The 27,714-nt window shown below is 46.4% G+C and overlaps 2 protein-coding genes across 3 annotated transcripts in view; both read left to right on the forward strand.

Annotated features, from left to right (window-relative positions):
* The window catches only part of NCKAP1L (NCK associated protein 1 like), a 49,929-nt gene extending 35,705 nt beyond the window's left edge, over window positions 1-14,224 (forward strand). For both annotated transcript variants that reach the window (XM_049883358.1, XM_049883357.1), the window contains exons 24-31: window positions 111-204; window positions 363-445; window positions 727-807; window positions 3,450-3,543; window positions 4,464-4,580; window positions 5,080-5,189; window positions 8,643-8,732; window positions 12,572-14,224. In XM_049883358.1, the coding sequence (XP_049739315.1) occupies window positions 111-204; window positions 363-445; window positions 727-807; window positions 3,450-3,543; window positions 4,464-4,580; window positions 5,080-5,189; window positions 8,643-8,732; window positions 12,572-12,703 (801 nt within the window). In that variant the 3' untranslated portion in view covers window positions 12,704-14,224. The remainder of the gene's footprint in view (window positions 1-110; window positions 205-362; window positions 446-726; window positions 808-3,449; window positions 3,544-4,463; window positions 4,581-5,079; window positions 5,190-8,642; window positions 8,733-12,571) is intronic.
* A 6,031-nt stretch (window positions 14,225-20,255) lies between these two features.
* PDE1B (phosphodiesterase 1B) overlaps window positions 20,256-27,714 on the forward strand; it is a 28,679-nt gene continuing 21,220 nt past the window's right edge. The window contains exons 1-2 of the mRNA XM_049883359.1: window positions 20,256-20,378; window positions 20,461-20,583. Coding sequence (XP_049739316.1) covers window positions 20,474-20,583 — 110 coding nt within the window. The 5' untranslated portion in view covers window positions 20,256-20,378; window positions 20,461-20,473. The remainder of the gene's footprint in view (window positions 20,379-20,460; window positions 20,584-27,714) is intronic.

The following is a 27,714-nucleotide window of genomic DNA, read 5'->3' on the forward strand; positions in this document are numbered from 1 at the left end:
ACTGTGGAAACAAGCCCTGTGAAAAGGTCCAGACTCGGGGCACTGGGGGAAAGACGTAACATTGAACTCTTCATTTCCTGCATAATGTCTCTCTGTTTCATGGGCTGCAGAAGCTGGTGGTGGAAAACATGGATGTACTTGTTCAGATCAGATCCAACTTTAGCAAGCCAGACTTGATGGCCTCTCTGCTACCCCAGCTGATAGGTAAGTACCTTCCCTTACAGTGAGAAGAAACTGTGGGCAAAGCATTGGGAATGACAGGGTTTTTCAGGGACTTGGGGGCTAGGCTGGGTCTGGAAGAAGCAAAACCATCCTAATTCTGCTGCTCAGTTCTCTTGTCTAATGCTCTTCTTTCTCCTCAGGGGCTGAGAATGTCCTGAAGCGCATGACCATCATTGGAGTGATCCTCAGTTTTAGGGCCATGGCCCAAGAGGGACTTCGGGAGGTGAACTTGCGGGGAGAAGGGGCTCACTGAATTACAGATACCTCAGGAAGTAGGGTGTATGTGAAAAGTTGTGGAAAGGGTAGGTGGGTGATGAGGAGAAAGAAAGAGGAAGATCCCTGGGGATAAATGAGCTGAGGAAACCCAGAGTCGTAAGGAGCAGGATAACATGGAAAGTTGGCTAGGTTCTTGTCTACGTTGACGCCTTTTTTTGTTTGTTTCCACCTATCTTTGAAGGCACTGGCCAATATCCTGTGGGCTTATTTATCTCCTTTTTCCTTCAGGTTTTCTCCTCCCATTGCCCATTCCTTATGGGTCCCATTGAGTGCCTGAAGGAGTTTGTCACTCCAGACACAGACATCAAGGTATGGGGGAGTGCAAAGTATAATCTCATCAGATGATTGTTGTTGAAAATGGATATAGCTAGGATATTGTAAGGGAGAGAGAGAGGGTTTTGAGAAGAGCTGGGATCTATATGGGAAAATAATGTGGGGAGACTTTGTGGAGAGAGGAGCACTAGTCATGAAAGATAGAGCAGAGCTGGGGAGACATGGGGGCATGGAGAGAAGTGGAAGCCAGGGAGACCCTGTAGAGGCTGGGGAAACATTACTGGAGGGAGAGGACTAAGATCTAGGATAGAATCTGTAGGTTTTCACCTGAAATGAGCAGTGTGGAAATTAGATGCCAAACTATGTGCAAACTAGTCCCCTCTGGAGCTTGGGTACTTTTTGTAAAAGAACTTGTTCCTTCCGTTATCACCCACCCTGCCTACCCTCAGAGTTTCCTTCCTTTTCCTACTCTTTTCTTTCTCCCAGTTCTTAAACCTTCAGGCCCTCATTTGCTACAGGAGATAGAGAGAGGAAGAGGGGCTTTTACAGACAAGACACTAACATAAACATCTGTTTCTCCTGCCCATCCCCTACCTTTGAGTCATCCTTTTATCTTCTGAATCACCTGGAACAGACAAGTATGTTATGCAGGAAATACAAAGACTTGAGGCAAGGCCCTTCAAATGTATAGGGAAGGCTATTAATTGATTCCTCTAATGGAGAGAAGTCTGTGGTAAGAAGAAAGTGGTAGCAAGAAAAATTAAAGTTAGATGTTAAGAAAGACTTTCTTATGTTGAGACCAAAGAGTTAAAATTTCCCCCCTCTCTGCCTGTGATCATATGAGGGCCAAGTGGTCATGAGGTGAAAGGGCAATGTTTCACCGGGATGCCTGCCCCTCTTGAATAGTCCTTGATTTTACAGTGAGCCTGGGCTTCTGGCAGCTGCTGATGTTGGCGCCAAGTGCTCTAGTCTGTAAGGAGCTTGTCCAGCTTATATCTCCTGGACAGTCTTGGAGGTTTAGGCTCTGCCTGCCTGTGAAAATAAGCAAGTGGGGGTAGAGAGGAGGGATAGCCTGTCTATCATAGATTCTGTTACTGTCTCTGAGGGTTGAGATGATTAGGGGAAGAGAAAATAAGATGCCTTCAGTCATCCCCTTCTGCCTTCAGTCATCCCTTTCTTCCTCCAGAAAACCACAGGTCACATACGCACCAGGTGCCTGATTTAGACATGGCTGCCACGAGCAGGGTCTTCTAGGTAATAGGAAATTTAAATAAGCAGCAGAGCTGAGTGTGGCTAACGTTTGGCTTCGGGTCAAGTGCCATAGGCAAAATATATGCCTGTTGTTATGTCTTTGGGTTCTTTGCATAAGATACTGTACTTGGTTGTCAATTATTGGAACAGTTATCCTTTATTTCTCAGAACATTTTGAAGTCTTTAAAAACATTTTTTTAAGCTTCTAAAGGGATCTAAGTACTTGGAGTGGGAGTGGGGAATTGGGGCTTTGTTCGGGGATTCAGGTAGCAGTCAATGAAGATTTACTGAGTGCCTTCTATGTATTTAGCATTGTGTTAAACACTAGCAAGGATACAAGGAAATGCAACATTCCTGGCTTTAAGGTAAAGGAGGAGGAGCGAAAGAATAGCATTTATTGACATCACTCTCTGTCAGTCACTGGGGTAGACACTTTACATATGTGGTCTAATTTAATCTTAACACCAGCTCTGTGAGGTAAGTATCGTCATCCCAGTTTTACAGATGAGAAAACTGAGGCTCAGAGAAGTTAAATAACTTTTAGCAAAGGTTACATATGTAGTAATTTTGGTAGCACTAAGATTTGAACCCAAATCTGTCTCACTCCAAAGCTTTTTTCTCCCCTCACTATGCTACGAGGTCTTATAAAATTATGATCTTGTTGGTGACATAAGCCATATGTCTCATGTCCTATCTGAAAATCTAAGTAATAATACAAGGTATTGTGTGTGATAAATGTAAAGTGGGTGGTACCAGTTTAAGGAGGGAGAGATGAGTTTGGGGCGAAGTAATCAGGGTGGGCTTCACAGAGAAGATGAGGTTTGAGTTAAGCCTTAAGGGATGGGTGTCACTTAGCTGTAAGTTGCTGTTATGTGCCCTTGAGTCAATTCCAACTCATAGTGACCCTATAGGACAGAGTAGAACTGCCCCATAGGGTTTCCTAGGCTGTAATCTTTATAGGAGCAGATCACCAGGTGTTTTCTTTCATGGAGCTGTTGGTGGGTTTGAACTGCCGACCTTTCTGTTAGCAACCGCGTGCTTAACCATCGTGCCACCAGGGCTCTTTTAACTATAACTAGAGGAGAGGAAAAGATATTATAGAGAGAAGCAACGTGAGCCAAAGTATGAAAGTAAGTTGTATTTTTGGGACAGTGAATAAATTACCCTGGCTGCTTTGACTGTTGGAAGCATTTAGAGAAATAAGGTTGAAAAGATAAATTTGTACCATGGTATGTCCAAATGCCAAGCCAAAGCATTGCCTCGCCCCCGGAGGCTAGGGAGAACTATTAAATGGATACCTAGAAAAGATGATGATCGTACAGCAAATGTTTCAAATCTGTGACCCAGGAATCTTGGCTACCTATAGCTTTTGCCAAGCACTTCATTCTTGGGAAGCCTCTTCCAAGTGTTGTTTTCTTCTCCATCAGGTGACCCTGAGTGTCTTTGAGCTGGCGTCTGCTGCAGGAGTGGGCTGTGACATTGACCCAGCCCTGGTGGCTGCCATTGCAAATCTGAAAGCTGGTAAGATAGGGGAAAGGGGGCAAGGGAGGACTTCGGCCCTATTTTGGTGGGAAAATGTCAGTGTCAAAGAAGACTTTATTTGGGTTTGTGAATTCAGGGGATATAGCTTGGGAGCTAAGGAAAGACTTAAATACAGACTTTAGCCCCCAGAAAATACTTACTACATAGGCAATTTAGATTTCACCTCAGGTTTCAACCAACTGATCTGTCAATCAGCAAAAAAGTGTGTTAAATGAGAGTCTGGTGCTTAGCAAGTGCCCAAAGGAAATTACAGTCTGGTTAGGGAAATTAGATCAATGCAAATGAAACAACGAGAGAACAATACAAAATAGTATAGGAGTTGTGCTAAATTGTGTGATATAGCACCTAAGTTCCCCACAGTGATCTTGTGTGCCCCTCCTACATAATCACCTAGACACCATTCACTTCTTGCTCAGTCTCACACTTGTCTCTTACATTCCATTACACATTTCCTCTGATGAGCACATCCATACTTACATATACTCAGAATAGGATGCAACAAAGGGCTGGTGTTCTGCCCCTTCAAAATTGCCAGACTCACCCTCCCTTCCCTCCACTCTCTTGGTAGGTGAGAGGCTTTCCCCCTACTTTCCTCTCTTTCCTGCTTCTCCACCCCGTCTGGCAGCTGGCAGAGTGTCCTTGGCTGCATTTCAGCAGAGCCCATAGCTAAGAGCTGTGCTCAGTCACCAGAAGAGGCCTCCAGGACTCAGGCCCCTCACTATAGGTGGATGCTAGCCCAGTCCCCTTCAGTAATAAGAACTTGCCTATAGTGCTTTATGAAGTGGTTTCATAGATATTTTCTTGTGATCCTCACAGCAATCCTGTGAAGTAGGACCCCTGTAGAAGATAACTCCTATTTGTTGATCTTACTCGCTTTTCTTCTTTTTCCCTCTCACCAGATACTTCATCCCCTGAGGAAGAATATAAGGTGGCCTGCCTGCTCTTGATCTTTATTGCAGTTTCCCTCCCGCTCCTTGCCACAGATCCTTCTTCCTTCTATAACATTGAGAAGGATGGTAAGTAAGGAGTAGGTTTGATGAACCGGTGCTATTTAGATTAGTGTCCCCAGGGCAGGGAGATGAGATGAAGACATTTGTCTGGAAGATACAGACTTCTGACTTAGATGTAAAGTTCTGTTCCAGAAAGCATCTGAGAATGAACTGTGCATAAAATTCAATTCCAGTGAAATTTCTTTGGAATATTCTTCCCCTAATCCCAAAGTGCAGTCCTGGCGGCACAGTGGTTAAGAGCGAAGCTGCTAAACAAAAGGTTGGCATTTTGATTCCACCAGCCTATGGGGCAGTTCTACTCTGTCCTGTAGGGTTGCTATGAGTTGGAATTGACTTGATAGTAATGGGTTTAGTTTTTTGGTAATCCCAAAGTGCCTTTTAGCCCTTTTGGTGTCACATAGGGGTGGGTCAGCCTGAAAACGTGAGAAATAATCAGTTGGAGTCTCCTGGAGTGGCTTACTTTGTCATTTCTTTTATTTCTCTCCCTCTATCAATAATAACCTAGGTTACAACAATAATATTCACTGCCTGACCAAAGCCATCATCCAGGTGTCTGCTGCCCTCTTCACAGTCTACAACAAGAACATTGAAACTCACCTCAAGGAATTTCTGGTGGTGAGTGGGTCTAGGTTATAAAGAATGCAAGATGGCAAGGTCTGGTGAGAACTAGTTTGTCTTAAATCCATAGACTCTTATTGTTGAACAGGCCTTTGAGATCATCTGGTCTTTCTCCCACCTAATTCATTCAGTAAATAGTGAGAGTCTCCTTTGTGAAAGGCAGGAGTTTCTTCTAAATTCCCTAATAGTTAGTATTCTGTCTCTACCTGAATGCTTGAGGAGCCCTGGTGTTGCAGTGGTTAAGTGCTCAGCTGCTAACGGATAGGTGGGCAGTTCAAACCCACCAGGCACTCCATGGGAGAAAGTAAAGATTACAGCTTTGGGAACCTTGTGGGGTTCTACTCTGTCCTACAGGGTTGCTGTGAGTCAGGATTGACTCAACAGCAGTTAACAACAATACCTGAATGCTTGGAAAGATCATGGGACTAAAAGTCAGGAAATCTGGATTCTCGTTCTGGATCTGCCACTGAGAAGCTGTGTGACCTCTGAAGAGTTGAAATTTTGGGGCCTCAATTTTATCATTTACAGATAGGGGCATTAAACTGGATGCATCTGGGGATGCGTTTTTAGTGAGCTCTCCAGGTGATCTGATGCACATCAATGTGGAGCACAGTTCTCTTCTGACACACATGGGGTCGCCATGAGTTGGAATCTACTTGACGGCAACTGATTTGGTTTTTGGTTAGGGTGAGTCCAGTCCTCTGTGTTTTTAATAAGCTCTCCAGGTGATCTGATGCATATCAAAGTTGGAGAGACAACTGACTTTTATCATCTCGAAGACACTTTGAAGGAGCTCTGGTAGTGTGGTGGTTAAAACACTCAGCTGCTAATCAAAAGTTCAGCAGTTCGGGGAACATGGTTTGCGGGGACTTCTAAGTCAATTGGCAAAATAATTCTATTATGAAATCATTCTGCATCCCACTTTGAAATGTGGTGTCTGGGGTCTTAAATGCTAACAAGCAGCCATCTAAGATGCAGCAATTGATCTCAACCCACCTGGAGCAAAGGAAAATGAAGAACACCAAGCCCACATGACAACTAAGAGCCCAAGAGACAGAAAGGGCCACATGAACCAGAGACCTACATCATCCTGAGACCAGAAGAACTAGTTGGTGCCCGGCCACAATCGATGACTGCCCTGACAGGGAGCTCAGCAGAGGACCCCTGAGGGAGCAGGAGAGCAGTGGGATGCAGACCCCAAATTCTCATAAGAAGACCAAACTTGATGGTCTGACTGAGACTGGAGGAATCCCGGCGGTCATGCTCTCCAGACCTTCTGTTGACACAGGACGGGAACCATCCCTGAAGACAACTCATCAGACATGAAAGGGACTGGTCAGCGGGTGGGAGAGAGACGCTGATGAAGAGTGAGCTAATTATATCAGGTGTACACTTGAGATTGTGTTGGCAACTCTTGTCTGGAGGGGGGATGGGAGGATAGAGAGAGAGGGAAGCCGGCAAAATTGTCAAGAAAGGAGAGACTGAAAGGGCTGACTCAAGACGGGGAGAGTAAGTGGGAGTAGGGAGTGAGATGTATGTAAACTTATATGTGACAGACTGACTGGATTTGTAAACGTTCACTTGAAGCTTAATAAAAGTTATTATAAAAAAAAAAAAAAAAAAAAGTTCAGCAGTTCGAACCCATCAGCCGCCCTGAGGAAGAAAGATGTGGCACTCTGCTTCCATAAGGATTATGGCCTTGGAAACCCTACGGGGGCAGTTCTACTCTGTCCTACAGGTTTGCTATGAGTTGGAATTGACTCTACAGTAATGGGTTTGGTTTAGATTCTAACTCTATTACTGGTAAATAGTCAATGACTAGTGTAAATCAGAATCACCTGAAGGGTTTTTGAATCAGTGGATCAGGGGTAGAGCTGGACAGTTTGCATTTACAAGTTCCCAGGTAATGTTGATGCTGCTTATCCTGGGATCTCACTTTGAGAACCACTGGTCTAGATTTCTAGGGCCTGGTGCTTAAAGCCAGACAGCCTGTTATACTGTAGGTTGCATCCAAGTGTTTGAAAAAAATGTTTTAGCCAAAGTGTAACAACCTGTAACTATCACCATTGATCTTAGTTTTGCCTTTGGAAAAACACTGAGTAATCTCTTTCCAGAGTTGAAAGAGATCCCAGAGTTTTTCCATTCCTAATCCTCTATGGAGGAATCCCATCCACGCACTTCAGATAAATGGTCCATTACCCACTGCCTGCTTGGGCCTTAAGGAATAGGAGGCTTATTCTTTTGCAAGGCATAGTTCTGATTTAAGAACTACAGCTTTGTCTGTGTCTTTTCAGGAGGAGACAGTCTTCTCAGGAATTATACCCTTGTCTTGAGAAGTACATGTCAATGACCGAAGCTTAGTTTTGAAAAAAGAAGCAAAACCCAAACCCACTGCCGTCGAGTTGATTCCGACTCATAGCGACTCCTATAGGACAGAGTAGAACTGCCCCATAGAGTTTCCAAGGAGCGCCTGGCGGATTCAAACTGCTGACCTTTTGGTTAGCAGCTGTAGCACTTAACCTCTACGCCACCAGGGTTTCCAAAGCTTAGTTAGAAGGTTTATTTAACCTGGGACCACCAGTCTGTACTCTGGAAAGGGCTCTGAGCACCGTAGATAAAAAGGGAATTCATACTAGATCTCTAACATGGGCTGAGAATTTCCCCCTCCTTTTCCCTTATAAGGCCTCTGGGTGGCACAACAGTTTGCACCTGAGCTGCTAACGTAAAAGTTGGCGGTCTAAACCCACCCAGCAGTGCTATGGAAGAAAGGCCTGGCGATCTGCTTCCATAAAGATTACAGTCAAGAAAACCCTATGGAGCAGTTCTACCCTCTAACACATGGGGTTGTCATGAGTCAGAATTGACGCAACAGTAATGGGCTTCATTTTTTTATTTTTCCTTTTTACCCTCTTTGTTTGCTAAGTGGAAGCAACCTGGGCCTGGGATATAATTACATCACCTTTCTTCCTCACTCCTTGATATGTTGGGGCCCTGCCGGTACCTAGAGATGGCAGTCATTTGGGAGCTAACAAGAGGAGAATACCAAGAGCACTGGGTCTGAGTATGGGGCAAGCTCTGTCTGTAACGGGTGGGGAGTCAGCTGTAAACAGCCTGAAGACAGCATATCTGGAGGCCTCCTAGGAAAGAGAGATTCATCTCCTGGCAAGCAGTATCACCTGCCTTCATCCTAGGTTCTTTCCTTGCCCCCCCAGTAACATTCAATAACGTTCTGGGTGACTGTACTGGTAGACCAACGGGATCCAGACTGGTGTACAGGCAGTGTGCATCTCTGAACCCTAGGGGATATGCCACTTTTCATTCTGAGTCTCCAGGAAAGTCCCAGCCCTTCTTAACTCTCCTTTTTGATCTTTTCTTAACTTACTGTAGCCCGAGGCTATCCTACTCTGACCTCCATAAAAATATGCTTCCTTACAAATTCTTCTTTTACAGGTGGCCTCTGTCAGTCTCCTGCAGCTGGGCCAGGAGACTGACAAACTGAAAACCAGAAATCGGGAGTCCATTTCTCTGCTCATGCGCTTGGTATGTATCTGGTTTAGGCTGGTCTGGGAGAAGAGAGAGGAAAGGCCAGAGGGAGACTCCTCTTTAGGGCCTTTGGGCCACTGTCATTGTCATCACCCAAAAGCATACCTGACCCTCTGGGTCCAGTTTTTGCATTCTAGTTAACATTCTAGACTTGTCCTGTAATCCTAGGGTTTTCAAAAATTTCTCTGTGGGAAACAGCCTTCCTGTCCCCTAGCTGAGTGGGCTTCTTTTTCTACAGTGTTGCTGAGTCTGAGCTAGCGGGGCAGCTGTGGACCTCATATGTAACTACCTGTCCAGTACATGTTTGGTTTTACCTGACCTCTCCCCATCACTGTATTTTTTGTCTTTATGGGCACTATGAAGAGGGTGCTGAAGAGCATATAGCTGAGCTGAGGTCGGGGAGGCAGTTCAGGGGCTCGGGAGGGAAGGGATTTTAGCTGAAAAGCTGGGAGCCAAGTGAGCCACAAATCAGGCAGCTCTTGCTCTCTCTTCTTGCTTCCCAAGCTCTGGGCATTCATTCCCCTTCTCTGGCAGAAATTTCAGGGACCTCTGACTCAGTTAACTTTTTAAACTTTTCTCATGACCTCGTTTCCCTCTTCATGCTTACTCACTGTCTTGCTCTAAAAGTCTGATTCTTCAGGTTAGCACTGCCCTTAGATATGGATGGGAAGGTCTCCTACCCTGGGCCTCCTGTTTAAGAAGCCCTCCTTTGCCCCTTCTCTGGCTCATGGGGAGAGATATGCTGAAATGGAGCCTGTTTGCCCCCTTGAAGACCACACTCAAGATACCTGGGGCCCCAGAATTCCTTGCCAAGGATCTCCAGCCCATTGCAGGGCCTGCGTGGAGCTTATTCCCCAAGTCCACCCTGCTGAGGCAGCCTTTGTTACTGGCGGGTGTCCCAGTGCCCAAGGAATGTAGCTGGAGTTTAGATGTGCAGATAGGGAAGTCACATGTGTGTACAAAGTCCCACAAGATGGGGGGTGGGCAGAGAAGGGGCATTCAGCTGGGGCTGGTTTCTTCTCTTCATCTTATCCTGGTGAAGAACTCTGAGGAGCCTAAGAATTCTTAATTTAAACCTGGCCTCCCACGAAACTATAAAGGTGTATTGCAAAGGTAGAAAGATAGAACATAATAGTCTGTTAGCTTAATTTATTTAGGCATACGGTATACGGGCCTCCATTTGTATCCTTGACCCAGGCCCACAAGTGATAGGGGTGGCATGTCTGGGACCCCCTCTAGGTCTTCCTCTTTGAATGCATAGGCATTGAGGTGGCATCGATGCCTCAGTTTCTCCAGCTAGAAAAAGGCCTAGGTTGGGCCGATAAAGGATTATGATGCAGAAGAGAATGGAAATGATGGTGTGTGTGTGTGTGTGGTGGCGGCGGGTGTGGATGAAGGCAGAGGGAGGCCAAATGCTAGCAGTGTGCCAGATGGAGCACAGTCTTTGGAGCAGCATGACCTTGGGCAATTTAACCTTTCTGAGACTCTGATTCTTCGTCTATAAAAGTGGGAAATGATCCTTATGGGTGGTTCAGATTCATGAGATAATATATGCAAAAGTGCTTAGTACATAGTAGGTGCTCAACAAATGTTAGTTCCCTCTCTCTGCTGTTCATTTTAGTTTCCAGATGATTTAGGTGTGCCTCTTCATTCCACCTCTGTAGGATTGCAGGTGATTCTCTATTGCCACACAGCCCTGCCTCCTCCTGCTTTACCCAGGTGCCCCTATTTCAACATTGTGGTAAGGGGTCTGCCCCTTTCAGCCTCGCAGGGAGGCCAGAAAACTGGCAGGAGCAGAGCTAGGTCCAGGCATTTTTTTTAGTTAGAGGGGGAAGCAGAAGGGACTAGCTGCTGCAAAGCAATTTAAATGCAAATGTTTCCACAGAGAAATTGGAAATGACTGAAGGGAAGAGCTGTATTCTGAGTTAAGAGGCTATTCATGTAGCCCCAAATCCTAGCCGGGCACTTCTCTCCCTGGGGTCTTTCTGTCTTGGCTGTCAAGCCTGGGCAGTGCCCACCCTCAATGCTGCCAGCCTGTGCCTGGCATGGATGGCTCTCTCATAAAAAAAAAAAAAAAAATAGAATCATGGAATTCTAGATTGTCAGAACCAGACCAGGTCCTGGCAATTCGTCCAGTCCTTACAATTCATGGGTGAGGAAACTGAGGAAGAGGGAGGGAAAGATTACACTCAAGGTCTCCCCCAAAATACATGGGCAGATTTCAGACTAGAACCTAAGTTTCTGGGGTTTATTCTAAGGCTGTTACCACTACCCTAAAACTTCCTCTAGTTAACCAGAACCAGTTGCCATCAAGTCAATTCTGACACATGACGACACTAGGTGTGTCAGAGTAGAACTGTACTCCATAGGGTTTTTAATGGCTGATTTTTCAGAATTAGATTGCCAGGCCTTTCTTCTGAGGTACCTTTGGGTAGACTTGAACCTCCAACATTTTAGAGCCTTATTTTTTTCTTGTACTTACTGAAGAGTAGAAAATCTGGGGTCAGTGAACTCCTTTCCCTGTACTTGAAGATAGTATACTGGAAAAGAGATCGTATCTCTCTCCTGGCTTTCGGTTTGAAAGTCTTACCCATCAAGATTCTGTTATCAAACCTAAGATCAAGGCTTGAGTTTTACAGGCAGGTTTCCTTTCCTTCAGCCTGCAGTATCTGCTCTTTTGAAGCTGTTGTGTGCATTGTGTGTATATGTACTTGTGAATAGCAGAATCTTAGAAATTTGAAAACTCGAAAGGACTTCAGAGAGAAAAACATATTAGAGTGATATGGTAGATTCTTTTCCTTATTGCTTTTTGGGGCTTGAAATACCAGCCATATTGGGGAGGATCCATCTGTGTGCATCGCGGGAGGATATGGGACACTTCTCCCCAGAGCATGCTTTACCAGTCCTGCAACCTTTTGGATGATGAGGGTGCTAAATGTTAATAAACCCTGCTCCATCCTCAGGGATGGGGACCCTCCAGTCCAACATTAAGTTGTGCTGCTCTCTGGAACCTACCCCCTCCTCCCGCCATCCCACCTTCAGTCTCATCCAGACATCGTGATCCATCTTTCTGCTTGGCTGTGGGGGCTGCTGGGACTACTGCAGCACGCAGGCTTCTAATTAAACAAATTAATCATGCCTGCTCCTTTCTGCAGCATCCTTACTGTTCCCCAAGCACTGTACTGAGAGAGGGAGGGAGGGGACTAAGGCCCAGCACAAGAGGAGTCGGGTGGATCGCAGGCCTTTCTTCCTTGGCCTGTAGTGGTGATTGTTTCCTTCTTTGCAAAACATGTTAATAGGCACTTTTATACATCCTACCTGCATTTGTGCTGCCCACCTATGTATGACTTAGCATCCAGATGGGAGAGAATGGGGCTTTTTCTGGCACTAGGGAAGGAATTCTTTCCTGCTACCTGTTTCTGAGCCCTTCACATAGCCTTGAGGAGGGAGAGCAAAACCCAAAACCAAACCCATTTCCATTGAGTGGATTCCGACTCAAGGTGACCCTATAGGGCAGAGTAGAACTGCTAATAGGGTTTCCAAGGAGCGGCTTGTGGATTGAAACTGCTAACCTTTTGGTTAGCAGTCAAGCTTTTAACCACTGCACCACCAGGGCTCCAAGGAGGGGGATGGGGGCCATTATAATGGAGCTGGAGAGGCCACCTTGCCATTGTAAATCCAAACCAAGTGAGGGAAGAAGCGGGGAGTGTGATTTGGAATGCTTTTCACTTGTTAAGTCTAAGGGCCTCAGAGGACCCAGGGAGCTGAGGGAGAACAGGGTGTCACGGAGGTATGTCCTACCTGAGGTTCTCATCTCTTGGCCCTATCTCTTCCAGGTGGTAGAGGAATCATCCTTCCTGACCCTGGACATGCTGGAGTCCTGTTTTCCTTATGTCCTGCTTCGAAATGCCTATCGGGAGGTTTCCCGAACTTTCCACCTGAACCGGGTGCCTGCCAGTACACACTGAGGGCTCTTTCTTTGGACCTACTGAAACCTCTGCCATAGTGGGAACTGTGGCCATTTTCTCAAGGGGTGGGAAGGGGAGTGGGGGTTGCTAGGGAGAGGCCCAGGAGCCAGAGATGATGAACAGGCGTACAGAGGAAAAGTCCTGGGCTGAGAAATCAGAGAGAAGTGGGGCAGGCTGGGGGAGGGGGGACATTTATGGGAAAAAATGAGGGCACTGGGGCCACATATATGAATTTTTACAATGAAAAATAAGTGATCTACAAGTATATTTTCAATCTGCTGGTGACTAGAGCTTGAGCTCTGACTGGCATGGGTTTCTCCAACCTTCATCACTATTCTAGGATGATGCTGGCAGGCAGAGATGATCAATCATCGTATTAAACCATAATGAGCTTATAATCCTCCCACTGGAGCTGCTATTGTCTCCTGCACATTCATTAGGACGATTATTTCCTCTCCTCCTTTTCCAAATGCATTCAGCAAACATTCAGCCTGCTCCCGCCTCAGAGTAGTAGCAAAGGAACCCCTCTTTTCCTATGTGGGGGCTCTTTTAGGAGTCATTGGGTCTCTCCCTCTGCCTCTAGCTTGATTGCCTTTCCTACCAGGGCAATGCGGAAGTGCTTTTTAGAGATTTGCACTGTCCCCCCGACCCCCTTCTACCTGCTCTACTGCACATTGTGGGTAATGAGTAAGTTATCTGTTAAGCTTTAGCCCCGCAGGCTTTTTCTTTGATATCTCCACAACCCAGAGCAGAGGGTCAGTCTAGGTCAATTCTAGGTTATAGGACAACTCATTGGCCCAGAGTCATGTGGGTTTTCCCTCCTGTACCATTTGGAGGTACTTTCCCTCTTACCAAGGAGCAGTGTTCGGCTACTGACTGAAAGGTCAGTGGTTCGAACCTACCAGCTGCTACGCTGGAGAAAGATGTGGCAGCCTGCTTCCGTAAAGGGTACAGCCTTGGAAACCTCAGGGGGCAGTTCTACTCTGTCCTACAGGGTTGCTATGAGTTGGATTTGACTCGATGGCAGTGGATTTTGTTCCCCCCTCCTATGTGGAGGGACTCATTTAACCCCAGATTCCCTTGCCAGCCTGGGTACAGCTGTTGCTCCAGGCAGGGATTTCTTTTCTAGATCTTAAATTTCACAGACCTCATTAGATAGTAGGGCCCTGAGATTGGGTATCCTTGAGGGAGTACAAGCTGTTTCAACTTAGCCCTTTTCTGCACTAATTAGAATTTCAAGTGTCACAAAGCCTGGGGCGTTCAAGATAGCACTAAACTAGGTTTAGTTAACTCCACGGCAGGAAACAGGCCCCCATCCATCACTTCTGTGTACCCACTGCTAGGGAGGACTGGAGCAACAGATATTTGTCACAGGTCTAGAGTGGCTGAAATGGGCAAATATAATTAGCTAGTTGATTAATTAGGGTCATGTCCATACTTCCGTGATGAAAGGGAAGCAATTTTTAGTTTTCAGCAAAACCATGTGGCCTTCATTAAAGCTATTTGATAGCTGTTTTTGAATTTTGTAGGTGTATTTGATCTTTATTCCTCTGACATCTTAGTAGACACCCAGGTTTAGTCAATACTTTCTTAACTTGGCACTCATAATCAACACACAGTTTTTTCTTAGCAACGATTGTCTGCTCTTTAGGACAGATACAAAGAGGATCCTGCTTCATGCATCAGCTAATTGTCCTTCCTTGCTATGGGAAGGGTATTACTTTCTAAGGAGTGATTCAGGGTCAAGTCTGTTGTTCTTGTGTGATGTGGAGTCGATTCTGACTTAATAGAACTGTCCCATAGGGTTTCCTAGGCTGAAATCTTTATGGGAGCAGATTGCCAGGTCTTTTCTCCTGCAGAGTGGCTGGTGGGACTTTTTGGTTAGCAGCCAAATATTTAACCATTGCACCACCAGGGCTCCTTAGGGTCAAGTCTACTGAGACTGTGGTAGTTGGTGAGGAAGAGAAGATTCAGAAGTATCTGAAGAACTACCCTTCTACTGTTATGTCTCCTCTGGGCTCTTCAGCTTGAAGGGATAGAGATCCATTTCCGTCTACATCAATTGCTTAAGAGGAATCTCCCAGAGAACAGCAAGACAAGATGCTGCAGAAGGATTGAGAGTAGACATAATAATATTTTATGTTTTTTATATTGAAAATTTTATTGGGCTAATTGATGCACATGCACTTGGAAGAAGCAAAACACGGAGATAGGGTATACCCTTTACCAGTTTCCTCCCTTGGTAACATCTTGCAAAAATCACAGCCAGGATATTTACATTGATACAATCCACTGATCTTATTCAGATTTCCCCAGTTTTACTTTTACTTGATTCTCTGTGTATTTAGTTCTACACAACTTCATCGCATGTATAGGTTTGTGTATCTGCCACCAGTCAAGATCCAGAACAGCGCCATCATGACAAGGATCTTTCATGTTACTCTTTTATAACGATACCCACCTCCTTCATGTAGCATCCCACTCCCCGTTCCTAACCCCTGGCAACACTGATCTATTCTCCATTTCTAAAATTTTGTCATTTGACACAGTATCTTTTTATAAACATAGATTACACACATATTTCTTTACCACCTATACTTTTTTCAAAGGGCTTTTCCATTCTCGTAATAATTCTGCAAGGGCAGGCTTTCCTATAATCAGATCAGGAAACAGATTCAGGGGTGTTAAATGATTTAATGAAGCTCACATATTTAGTAGTAGAACTGCAACTGGGACCCAAGTGTCATGTTCAGTCCTTGACTGTTTCTGCCTGAATGTACTTCCTCTCCATCTGGGAAAACTTAGTTGTTAGAATTCAGAGACCTTGCTAGAATGAACAAATAGGAGAAGGTGAGGACATGATGGCCTTTACCACCTGAAACAAAAGGTGAACGTCTAACTGGAGGTGAAAGAACAGATGAAGTAACAGGACCTATCAGTATTTCAAGCAATTTGCTTCCATGACTAGGAGAGTCTCTGACCTCTAATAACCTGGGACACAATCAACTGTGAACTGCTTTCTGCTCTCAGATCCTTGGCTAGCTTTACTCAGGCCCCAAAACAACTGAGGAATGAATACCAGGGAGAAATTCTGACCTCGATTGTTTTGTCTTGCAGGCAGAGAGTAGGTTCTAGTCTTAGCGTTTTCATTAGCACAGTGTTTTCATTAAAATCTCCATTAACTTGTTTGCAGCAAGGAGATGGAATTATCCCTCCCACCAGGCCTGGGGTGAGATGCTTGCAGAGGAGCCCTCTTTCCTTTGGCCAATAGAAACACTGCCTCCTTGACAATGGTGTCCACTCCAGTGGGCAGGCGAGGGCAACCTCAAAGTGCAGTAGGGTTGGGGCCTGGACAAGGGGATTCTGTTCTCTGGCACTTTGCTTGGAAGGAAGGGAGCAATTGTGGTTTGAGCCCCAGGGCCCAGGGTTAATGGCCAGATCTGGGGAAGGGCTGATCTAAGTTCATTTGCTGTAGGGAGGATGAAAACCAATAGTGGCTCAATAGCCTATCTGTTGAACTAACTGGTCATTTAGTATTTCCCTTTTTGACACCAGAGCTAAACCTTCCCTTCTTTGGGGATTATTAGAACCCCAGAATTGTAAGATGTTAGGGCAGGAAAAGAGCTTTTAGATTTAGTCCAATCTCTTATAGAAGAAGTGACAGGCAGAGAGGAGTGAAGTGAAATGACTTATCCAGGCTCACACAGTTAATGGCAGAATCGAGACTAGAGCCTTTATCATTTAACTTCCATTATTTATACCACTGTCTTAGGCTGTATTCTCTAGAGAAGCAAAACCAGTAAAGTGTATATATATATATATACACACACACACACACGCATATATACCAAAACCAAAAACCAAACCTATTGCCGCCAAGTCAGTTCCAACTCATAGCAACCCTATAGGCCAGAGTAGAACTGCCCCATAGACTTTCCAAGGAGTGTCTGGTGGATTTGAACTGCTGACCTTTTGGTTAGCAGCTGTAGCACTTAACCACTATGCCACCACTGTTTCCAAATATATATATAGAGAGATTTATATCAAGGAAATGGCTCACGAGGTTGTAGAGACTGGAACATCCCAAGTCTGTGGGTCGGGATAGAGGCTTCTCCTGATTCACGTAGTCGCAGGGGCTGGCGAACCCAAGATTGGCAGGTCAGAGAGTGGGGCTTTTGCTCCCAGACTGCGAAGACTGATGAATCCCAAGATTGGAAGGCAAGACCGTAGGTAAGCTGCTAGCTCAAGTCCTAAAAACCAGAGGTCAGACGAACAGGAACCAGCTGCAGGATTCAGTGAGAGCAAAGAGCCCACGAGCCTTGCCAGAATGTCCGCTTCTATTAGATGCAGGCCACATGCCCAGGGACACTCCCTTTCAGCTGATTGACTACTCACAGCAGATCCCATCATGGAGTTGATCACAACATCATACGACTGCCAAATCACTGAGAATCATGGCTCAGCCAAGTTGAAACACGATTTTAACCATCACAACCACATTATTGGAAGAGATCAGTTACAACCAGTTCAAGGGCACTGGGGGTCAAGAGTATAGTATTTAGGCCCTAGTTTAGCAACTTGACAGAGAAGCTCATTCAGGTTGGGGATTTGGTTGGGGTTCAGGTGGACCTGTGAAGTTGTTGAAGTGGGGAGGGAGGAAGGTCCTAGCTAGAGACCAAATCAAATCAGTTGCTGTCAAGTCTATTCTGACTCATGGTGACCCCGTGTGTTACAGAGTAGAACTGTGCTCCGTAGTTTTCAATGGCAGTAACCTTTTGGAAGATCACAAGGCCTTTCTTCCAAGGTACCTCTTGGTAGACTTGAACTGCCAACCTTTCAGTTAGTAGCTGAGTGCTTAACCCAGGCGGCCTCAGCTAAGGGACAAGGCTTCTTTACTCTTATGTCCTCATGCTTATGTCAGTTCATCTCCAACAAAGTTTGAGAGCAAGTTGGCACATGGTTGAAATGCACTCACGTGGTTGTGGTTGGGGGAAGACTGTTCTTCCAGTCCTCCTCCCCACAGGGCCTCCTGTTTCTGTTAAGTACCTGTCATCAAAGGAGATGAAGATGAATCCCTCTTCAGCCCCCACACCTCGATGAGTTGTCAAGTACTCTCCCTCCCACCTGAATAGGAAGCAGGAGCGGCAGGCCAGGTTGCAGGTTGAGGAACTCAGAAGTGAACTTGAGCTGAGTTTGCAGCTCTGGAGAGACTGAGGAGCAGACTTTTCTCTCGTCATTTTGGAAAGAGAGGATTGAGAGGCCGCCCCTTTAAATAGCATTCCCGTAGGAGGCAGATCACATCCATCCGTCACCCGCTGCCAAAGCATCATTTTTGGTCTCTATCAAACTCAAAACTTGTTGAAAGGGATAATGGGGGCAGGGGGAGTGAGGAGACAGGGTCTCCAGGAGGCAGGGAGCAGCTCAAAAGCTGAAAAGGAGAGAGAGTACTGAGATTGGGTAGAAGAATGCTGGAAAAGGTGGGGGTGGGGGACAAGAGGAAGAGACAGAAAAGAATGGTAGTCTTTTGAGCCTATGAACGGGACAATTTTACCCTGTCCTTATCACTTTAGAGCTGGAGTATGGCAGAAATGGGATTGAATTGCAACAAGAGGAATAAGGTTGAGGTTAAATGCCAGGACTAGTGACTAAAGAAAGAGAAAGAGAACCACATAGTGGAAAAGGCACTGGAAAATGTTGGGGAACTTGTCAAACAAAGGGGAATAGACTAGATGGTCTCTAAAATCTCTTTCATGAATAACTTTTTTGGTTATAAATTTCCCTTTTCTTAAAATGGGTTAGGAGTTGGGAGCGTGAAAGGGAAGGGGTGGTGGTATGCCACTGTATTGACAAGAAATATTGAGAGATCCCTCTGGAAATGTATCTGCCTCTTTTCCACCTTTTCTAGTTTAAATACCTGCTTAAATTGGGGAGTACTTTAGCTCTAACCCTAATTTCCTAATTAAAGCTCTTTAGTTTTAATCCTAATTTGCAATTCTTTTGTAGTCCATCCCTTTTTCCATTGATAAGAAATGAAATTGCTTCCAAATTTTAGAATTGGATTGTGCAGGAGTGTGACTAGGGTCTCCAAGGCAGCTATTTCTTCGCTGGCACTTTTTCTCTGGCAAGGAAGGGGAAGGGGGATGTGTGCTGAATTTAGGTGGACAGAAAAGGGAAGTCTCAGTGTTCTTTCCACTTCTTTCTCCGTCTCCGACTCCGCCCTCTCCTTCTCTACTTCCTGGGAGCTGGTTCTGCTGATACTTTTGTCCTGCCAGATTTGAAAGCCCGACCTAACTTGGCAATTCTTTTATGTTGGGAGTCTTAGCTGTGATAAGTCTTCTTTTTCTTCATGCTACCACTTCACTTCTTCTCCATTGCCCGGGGAAGGGGCCTCTACCAGATATTTAGAATAAATACCTTCTCCTGCTGACCCTTCTTTCCAACCTCTAGAGTTCTTGAAATTAAAATTTACCTCCTGGGATTCTGCACTAGTGGCCTGTTTTGAATCCAGCAGTTAGTGAATATTACACCCTTTTGTTTACCTTCGTAGAATTTTCCTCAATGCCAAAGTAAGTGACCATTAAGGAGAACAACCCTAAGGAAGAGAGGTGGTTTCTGGAAGAGTCCCAGGTAGGACTCAGTTGGATGGAAAAGGCTTCCCTCTGTTACAAGGTCTTGAGTTCAAATTCCAGCTCATTTGTTCAGCAAATGTTTATTAAACAGCTGGGCTGTTTTGTGTTGGGACTTTAGCTTTTAGATTTCTTTCACTGAAGATGGATAAGAGGAAATGAGCTGGAACGGTGCAGGAGGGATAGAGGTGAGTATCAGGAATGATTTCATGACTGCGTGGGGTCATATGTAGTCAAGGATGGTGTGGTGCTGCCTGGTCTGGAGAGCTCTGAACTTGTGAGAAATTCCCAGCGGCCAGAGGTGTAGTTAGAGGCACGCTGAAGCAGGCTAGGGCAATGAAGACAGGGTCAGGAAGATCAGGCTGGGGTAGCAGAGGAGAGAGCTCCTTCAAAGACAGGAGCTCAGGTGTGAGGACCTGATCTGAGGCAGAGTTTACTCAGCCAGAGTGGCTAGGTTCCCCAGGGAGAGCTCTAGACCCATCCCTACCCCTCCCGCACACACCGGACACACACGCAGCTAGGCACATGTGGATACATGAGAGCGCGCACACATACACGGAAACTCAAAACACACACCAAGTGAACGCATACAACCACCCACCCCGAAGTCCTGAGCGCCCCCTGCCCTGCACTCAGTAAACACGCACTCACATAGCCCCGCGCGGGCTACTGCGGCCGCTCGTACTGGGCGCCTGTGTGCGTGCGCTCGCCCTTGGGCTCTCGTGTCTGTGTGTGCCCCCGGCTTCCAATCGTTCCTTTGGGAGAGGGAGGAGACGCTGCGAGGAGTGAGAGACTGGCGGGCAGGCAGAGGAGAAGGGAGGGGGAGCGGGGTGGGGGGGAAACTGGCCGGGGGAGGAGAGAGGCGAGGAGGCGGCTCTGGCAGCGCGCGGCGGCGGTGGCGGCGGCAGCGGCAGCGGCGGCGCGGAGAGCTCGGACTGGGAGCCCAGAGCTCGGCTGGGCAGCGGGAGAGGAAGAGCCGCAGAACTGCAGCTCTGCCAGCTTGGGCCGAGCCTAGAGACACCAGCCTGGCTGGTCCACGCCAGCTGCAGGTGGGAAGGGGCCGGGAGGGGGGTGAGAGTCTCCGGCTAGGGGCCGAGGCTGAGTCGCGGTCCTGTCTCCTCTGTTCCGTAGACAGAGGCTGAGCATGGAGCTGTCCCCCCGCAGCCCTCCCGAGATGCTGGAGTCGGATTGTCCGTCACCCCTGGAGCTGAAGTCAACCCCCAGCAAGAAGATGTGGATTAAGCTTCGGTCTCTGTGAGTACCCGACTGGGGAGTGGGGGGAAGGGACCTTAGGGAGCAGTTGGAGGGGGGGAGACAACGGGGGGGGGTTGCTGGAGCTGGCTGGTGGATTCTCTCAGGCACACATGTTGGCAACTGCGAGGAAACACGGCCCTGACACTCATGGCCAGGCCACATGTGCAAGGCATGTGCGGAGCAAGCCGGCTGCTTGGAGGGGGCTTAGGAGTTTCAAAGGTAGCCTTGTGCCTGCGGACCCCCGGATGACACACGGAGCGGAGAGGCGGCATAGCATGTGCAGGGTGGCAGGGCTGCAGACTGGCAGCATTCAGGAGGTGCCAGGCTGACTCACACGTATCCATGTGTGCAGGCTGTGCAGATGTAAGACACATCACATGTGTGTAGCATGAGTGTCTGTGGGTCACAGGTGCGTGGAAGTGATTGCATATAGCTGCAGACCTAGTGCATGGGGCTACTTGTGCCAACCTGTGGGTAACATGCATCTCGGTTGGGATTGGTAGTTTCTAGCTCCTGCATTTGACAGGGGGTGGGGGCGGGGGCGGGGGCCCATACCTGAGATGTTCATCTCTCTTGAGGCCTGGACACTCGCTCTGCATATTAATTATGGAGGACCACCTGGAAGCTGGGGGTGGAGCCCCCACCTGGCAGCTGGAACTGGGGGAGGAGGTGAAGAAAGATTGGTTGATGGAGCAAGATAACTGGCTTGATCAAAGCCTTTTTGTTTATGTAGAGTCTCCGGGATCTCCAAGCACGTTTAGGCATCTTAATGTTGCAGGACCTGGGCATGTGGGGAGGAATAAAGGGAGAAAGAAAGGACTCAGGTGTCCATATTCCAGTCCGGTGGGGTTGAGAGGAACTTTTTTCCTGCTCCTTAGAGAAAGAGAAGATTAGGTCAAAGACTAAGCCATCTAAGTGTGTTTACCTCTCAGTCTGCTTCCACTGGGTAATTTCTGCAGTCTGTTGATTCTTAATCAGCAAGGGAAGATGCCCCCCTCCCTGAGATGATTCCCCATGGCCCCAGGAAGGAGGCAGCAGTTGGGAAAGTATGGATGTTTAGTGAGAAAATACAGTACTTAGCCTTGAATCCATCGCCTCCCCAATATCCTCAGTAGCTAGCACTGAAGCTTTCCATTTCTGGATTCTCGTGGAGGAGAAGATGGATAGATGCTTATGATTGTGCTGTTCTTTAAATACTTCACCTGTGGCAATAAGATGACGCCTTTATATTGGGCAGGTGGGTCTGATTTATACACTAGCTGCTTAGAGAGGCCTTAGGAGAACTGAGGCTTAGTGGGCAACAAGGCTTGGAATCCAAATGTGCTTCTCAGTCCCCCTCCCTTGCCTCTAGCCAATGCAATTTAATGGGCTCTATGAAGCGCGAAGTGCAGCATTGGGATGAGTTCTGGGATGAAGAAATTGGAAAGCCAGATTGAATTGATTTTTGTTGGGAGGAGCACTGGGTGATTCTTGATGGAAAATGACTCTCTGTTAATAGTAACTAAGCTTGGATGATGGACAAGTAAGGAAGTGGTTGAAAGCCAAAGAAGGGACCTCAGGGTCTAGAAATGGGAGAATTCAAGGTGTCTCGGAATGGCTTCCCAACAGCACTAATGGGTCATCATTTATTCCCTTGTTTCCATTCCAGATAACCAGACTCTAAACTGGGTTTTACCAGCGTCACTATTTCCCACACCTTGCTTACCAGAAGTCTTTCCTGAAAACGAATTGCTATTTCTTCCTTTAGACTGACATGTGCTCAGTGGTGGGAGAAGAGGATTCCCAGAAGGAGGCATTGAAACCTGGAGAGAGAAGGGAGTAGAGGCAGCTGCCCCTACAGAGTGTGTTAGCTGAGATGTCCTTACATGAGATTAAAGTGGACAAGGATCACTAATGTTATTGATTTGATTATTCTGGTCTTCACTTACTCTAGCATTCTGGTCCTTAAGAATGTAATACATGTAATAACTTATCCAGAAAAGTACTATCTCCTTATTCTTAATTACCGGAAAGAGATTCTCAAGCCCTCTTTCTCAAAGCAGTGAAAAATCTTGATATCAAGATAGACCCCAAGTTGATGGCCCTGTTTGAACGTTGGGAAGGTTTTGACAATCAGATAAAGGGGAGAGAATTTAGGACTTTTGCTGGGTAGGCGGAAGAAACTCCCCAACTCATAGGGCTGGGCTGTTTCTGAAGAAGAGAGCAAAAAGGTGTTCCTTCCTTAAAATGAAAATAGACACCCCCCACACCCCGACATGACCACCTGTTTCCAAATGGGCCTGGGAGGCAGTTGTTTAGTCTGGAAATAGAATGGTGGATGTGATTATCTCAGGATTTGGGCACTGAATGGAAATAAGGATAGATGAATTATATATATATCTTGATTTCCTTAACATGTCCTATTTTTCCTCTCTACCCTTTTAATTTTTAATCTAGGACATCTAGACTTTCTTCAGGGAGGCTGGGCCTGGTGTTTTTACCTCTGGAAAACCCACACTAATATAATCCTGTGGGGTAGTTTCTTGCTGGGAAGGGCATCCAGGAATTGTGTTTCCCACACTAGAACCCTGTCAGGGTGAATTCAGAATCTGAAGCAGGTGAGAGGAAATATGAGCTGGAGAGAGTCTCTACCATGGGATTTCACCCCTACATAGGAGGAAAATTTTCCTAAGTAGACTCATAAACTCAAGCGTGAGAGAGGCTGGGAGGGGCAGTCTGGAGATGATGGGTTGGCCAGGATGATTTTCAGCATCTCCAGCCCTAAGATGAAGGATTTGACTTGCCTGCCTACCATTCTCTGGGATCAGGCCTTACAAAGTATAGTGAGGCCAGCAGAGGTAGAAGGGTTTTTTTTTTTTTTTTAGATGAGGTTTTACAGAACTAGTTTCTCATTAAACAGTTAGTGCACATATTATTTTATGACATTGGTCAACAACCCTACAACATGTCAACACTGTCCCTTCTCAACCTTGGCTTCCTTATTACCAGCTTTCCTGTTCCCTCCTGTCTTCTAGTCCTTGCCCCTGGGCTGGTGTGCCCCTTTAATCTCATTTTGTTTTATGGGTCTGTCCAATCTTTGGCTGAAGGGTAAACATCAGGAGTGACTTTATTACTGAGCTGAAAGAGTGTCCGGGGGCCATACTCTTGGGGTTTCTCCAGTCTCTGTCCGGCCAGCAGGTCTGGTCTTTCTTTTTGAGTTAGAATTTTGTTCTACATTTTTCTCCAGCTCTGTTCGGAATCCTCTATTATGATCCCTGTCAGAGCAGTCAGTGGTGGTAGCTGGGCACCACCTAGTTGTACTGGACTCAGTCTGGTGGAAGCTTTGGTAGATGTGGTCCACTAGTCCTTTGGACTAATCTTACCCTTGTGTCTTTAGTTTTTTTCATTCTCCTGGTAGAAGGGGCTTTCTATGTCTTTTGTGAATCAAGAAAAAATATGAACAGAGATTGATTTGTCATTCTTAGCTCATTCATTCATTCATTCATTCAACAAGCAGTTATTGAGTGCCTCCTGGGCCGGCAGTGTGCTGGATGCTGGGGATACAGTGGTGAACAAAATGGATATGGTTCTTGCTCCATAGGAGCTTGTAATCTGGTTCAACTCGATCAAGTGGTTATGTGAACAGTGGGTGAGGCACTCTGTTCCTCATTTTGCTACACCCATCTAAGCGATAGAATTTACCACCCTGGGTTTCTGCCTGATCTTTTTCTTAGGGGGGTTACACATGCAGAAAAAGCGCAGATATTAATTCTCTGTTCTCTGTGCTCCATTCCTCCTGAAATTTTACATTTTACAGATAGGACTTTATTTTTCCTTGGGGAGAGTATAGACACAGTTCCTTTCTCTTATCCTTCCTCCACATGATACATACCTGGGAACCCCAAGGTCAATGTCCTGAGCTGTGGTTCAAGGTCATTGTAGCTGAGCTGGAGCAAGGACTCAGTTGGATTTTTTTTTGCTCATCCTTTGTTTCATCAGAGTCTAGCGTGGTACCTGGAATGTAATAGACACTCAATAAATGCTGTTAATTAAAGGAAAGAACAAGTGAATTCATGAACATATGTGCTTATGTCATGGAGCCCAGTTCTCTCTCTGATCCTATAATGCGTATACATCTGCATGCAGAGGGAGGGAGTAACGAATGGGGACAGAAAAAAGGGAGATGATGTTGTTTTTGAGACAGTGATGGTGTGGGGTTTGTAGACCCCAGGACAGAGCCTGGAACTGAAGGAGTTACAGAGAGGATACAGAAACATGTTACATGGATTATGTGAACGAGATGTGTCAGGATAAAATTGTGCATGTCTCACATGTATACATATGTGTCTGGGTACGAGGGGTCAATGTGTGTGCCGGGGGCATTTTGTGTCCATCATCCATGATTATGTCTCTTTGTTTATATATGACGTGTATGATAATATATGTGTTGGGAAGGTATGCACTTACCTGAATACCTGAAATTGTCCTATGTGAGTGAAATGATGTATGTGTGTATGTGAGTGTGTGTAGGTAATAAGATAATGCATATGTGTGATCTTGTTTGTGGCACACTCACTCAAATTTTTTGACAATCCTGGAGAGTTCCAGTGGGCAAGAGGAGGAAGATGAGGGACTGGACTGGGTGCCTCATCTATTCACCCCACTTTTGTCCTCATTTTGTATATGCTCCATAGGGTGAGCTTCTGTGGTTCTTACCAGTTTTGAAAATCGTACTGCTATCCTCCTCCTCTACATACAGCTGTGGAGCTGCTGTAAAGACTGCAGGATAAACTGTGGCTCCCTGGACCTCTGGAGAAAAAGGAACGTCCTTTCACCTGGCCTTGGCAGGATGATTTTTAATACCTTCCTCCCTGGACTAGCCCCTCCTCCTTTATTTCTAACCATGGCAGGCGCAATTTCTCCTCCCTGGTTTTTAACCCCCATACTCCCATCAGATGTCCTCTATGTCTGTCTTTCCTCCATCAGCTCTGTCTTGAACAAGGATTGTGTGGTATCTCTGGATGTTGCTGTTGTTGTTAGGTGCTATCGAGTCAATTCCAACTCATAGCAACCCCATGTGCAACAGAATGAAATGCTGCCCAGTCCTGCGTCATCCTCATGATTGTTGTTATGTTTCAGCCCATTGTTGCAGCCACTGTGTCAAGATAGAAAGTGGATAATTCAGGCAGCAAGGTAAAGGGGAGGTACAGGGGTAGGGGAAATCAAAGTGAGATCCAAGGAAGAATTTCACAAACCTTTGGTTGTAAAGGTGACTGGAGGGAATAGGGACTCAGGGTGGTGGTAGTGGAAGAGCATAGGTATTGGAGTTGGGAGACTTGAGTTTGATTTCATGTTCCCACTATGCCAATTACTAGCTGTGTGAACTTGAAGTCACTTTATCTGTCTGAATTTGTTCCTCCTTTGATATCATTCATATGAAAGATCTTTCAGCATGGGAAATCTTGCTGTGTGCAGAGGCAGGCGAATGAAAATGAGCGTGACCACTGGCTGGGTTGTGGCAGAAGGATCAAGATTCAAGAGGGAAGAATATGAATCACCTAATAGGCTTGAGTCCTGGTGTCTGGGACATGATTTGGAAGAGAGCCATATCGATGAATGGTTGTCTGGAGGGGGTGAGGCGAAGTGTTTGAGCTTAGAGAATAGAAAGCTGAGTGAGGCTGGAGGAGGGCTTTCCTACAAAGGGTGTGGGCCACTGAGGCCAGAAGAAAGGAGGGTGACTTACTCTTCATCATGCCTTTCCCCAGTCATCAAACTAGAGGTGGGTGGAGCAATTGCAGTCCTGAGACATGGTGGGTCTTGGAAGCCTGAGGGGTGTCATATGTGGGTTCTGTAAGTATTGGAGGAATTTTTCTCTGGCATTTATCCTAAGTCCCTAGGCCTGGGAGTATTTTTATCAGGTATGCCACATCCTATTTTAGAGAATCTCTAAAGTCCCTAAGAACCCATATGTCATTCTGCTCATCCAGGAGCCCCAGGAGGTGGGTTGGAAAAAGACTGTGAGGGGAGATTCCACATTTGAGGTTGTCTTCGTCATTTTGGCTGGGAGGAAGGTGTAGGAAGTTGGGAACACTACAGGACTGTAAAGACAGGGGAGGGACTCAGTAGGAGAGGAGCCTGGACATCTCTGGACCTTTCTCCACCCGCCCCCTGCCCTCTGCCCAGGGAGTTCCTGAAGTCAAAGGAGTGAGTAGTTGTCTCCCCAGCTTTCCCACTGTGTTCTCCCAATCTCTCAGACTGGGATGGAGGAACAGAGAACCTTGAAACTGACCTTCCTCTCTTCTGAGTCTTTAAAGAAATCCTTGAGGATTTGTCTCCAACTCCTTTGCTCCTTCTCCTTTCCTCTTCTCTGATTCCTTCTGTGTCTTCTCTACACCTTCTCTCCTTTGACCTCATCTTTCTCTGGCTTCTCTTTCTCTGCTAGGCTCTGTTTTGCTCTTCTTTCTTGTGCCACTTCCTCTTTATGTCCCTTCCTTTTCACTTAGCCTCTTACACTTACCTTCAGTTCTCCTACTCTTCCCTCATCTTAGCTGGGAGTCAGAAAATCTCTGGGGCAGTCTCCCCTCACCCAAGTGTTGCTGTGGTGATGGGCAGGATAAGTTTGCTGCAGGCACCGTTTAAGGCCTTCTTAGGAGTCCAGCCTCAGCTCCTGTCTTCTGCAAGGCCTTTCTTTTGCCTTCTCAGTGACCTCATCTTCCCAGCTCCTCTGGAGAGGAAGACAAGTAATTCCCCTTGACTCTCAGGGGGCCGATTTTCTCAGGTACGGAAGTTGAGTAGCTATTTTCCAAGTCTCCTCAGGACAATAGCAGAGAAAGAGGGACAAAAGCAGGGCAGCAGGTGGGGTGGAGGTGAGACAACTGGGGAGACTGGAAGTTGTATGATAATGAAATTGTCTCCTAAGGGAGGAAGCCTTAATGGTCAGAGAGCATCCTGGGAAGGGCCAAAGATGGGAACTGAGGAAAGGAAGTGTTATTAAGAAGGGAAAAGGAGCCCCCAAATACCCTTTCAGCTCAGTAATGAAGCCTCTCCTGAGGCTCATACTTCAGCCAAAGATTAGACAGGCCTATAAAACAAAATGAGACTAAAGGGGCATACCACCTCAGGGGCAAGGACTAGAAAGCAAGAGGGGACAGA

Source organism: Elephas maximus, chromosome 4 (genome assembly GCF_024166365.1).
Source record: "Elephas maximus indicus isolate mEleMax1 chromosome 4, mEleMax1 primary haplotype, whole genome shotgun sequence".
NCBI lineage: Eukaryota > Metazoa > Chordata > Mammalia > Proboscidea > Elephantidae > Elephas > Elephas maximus.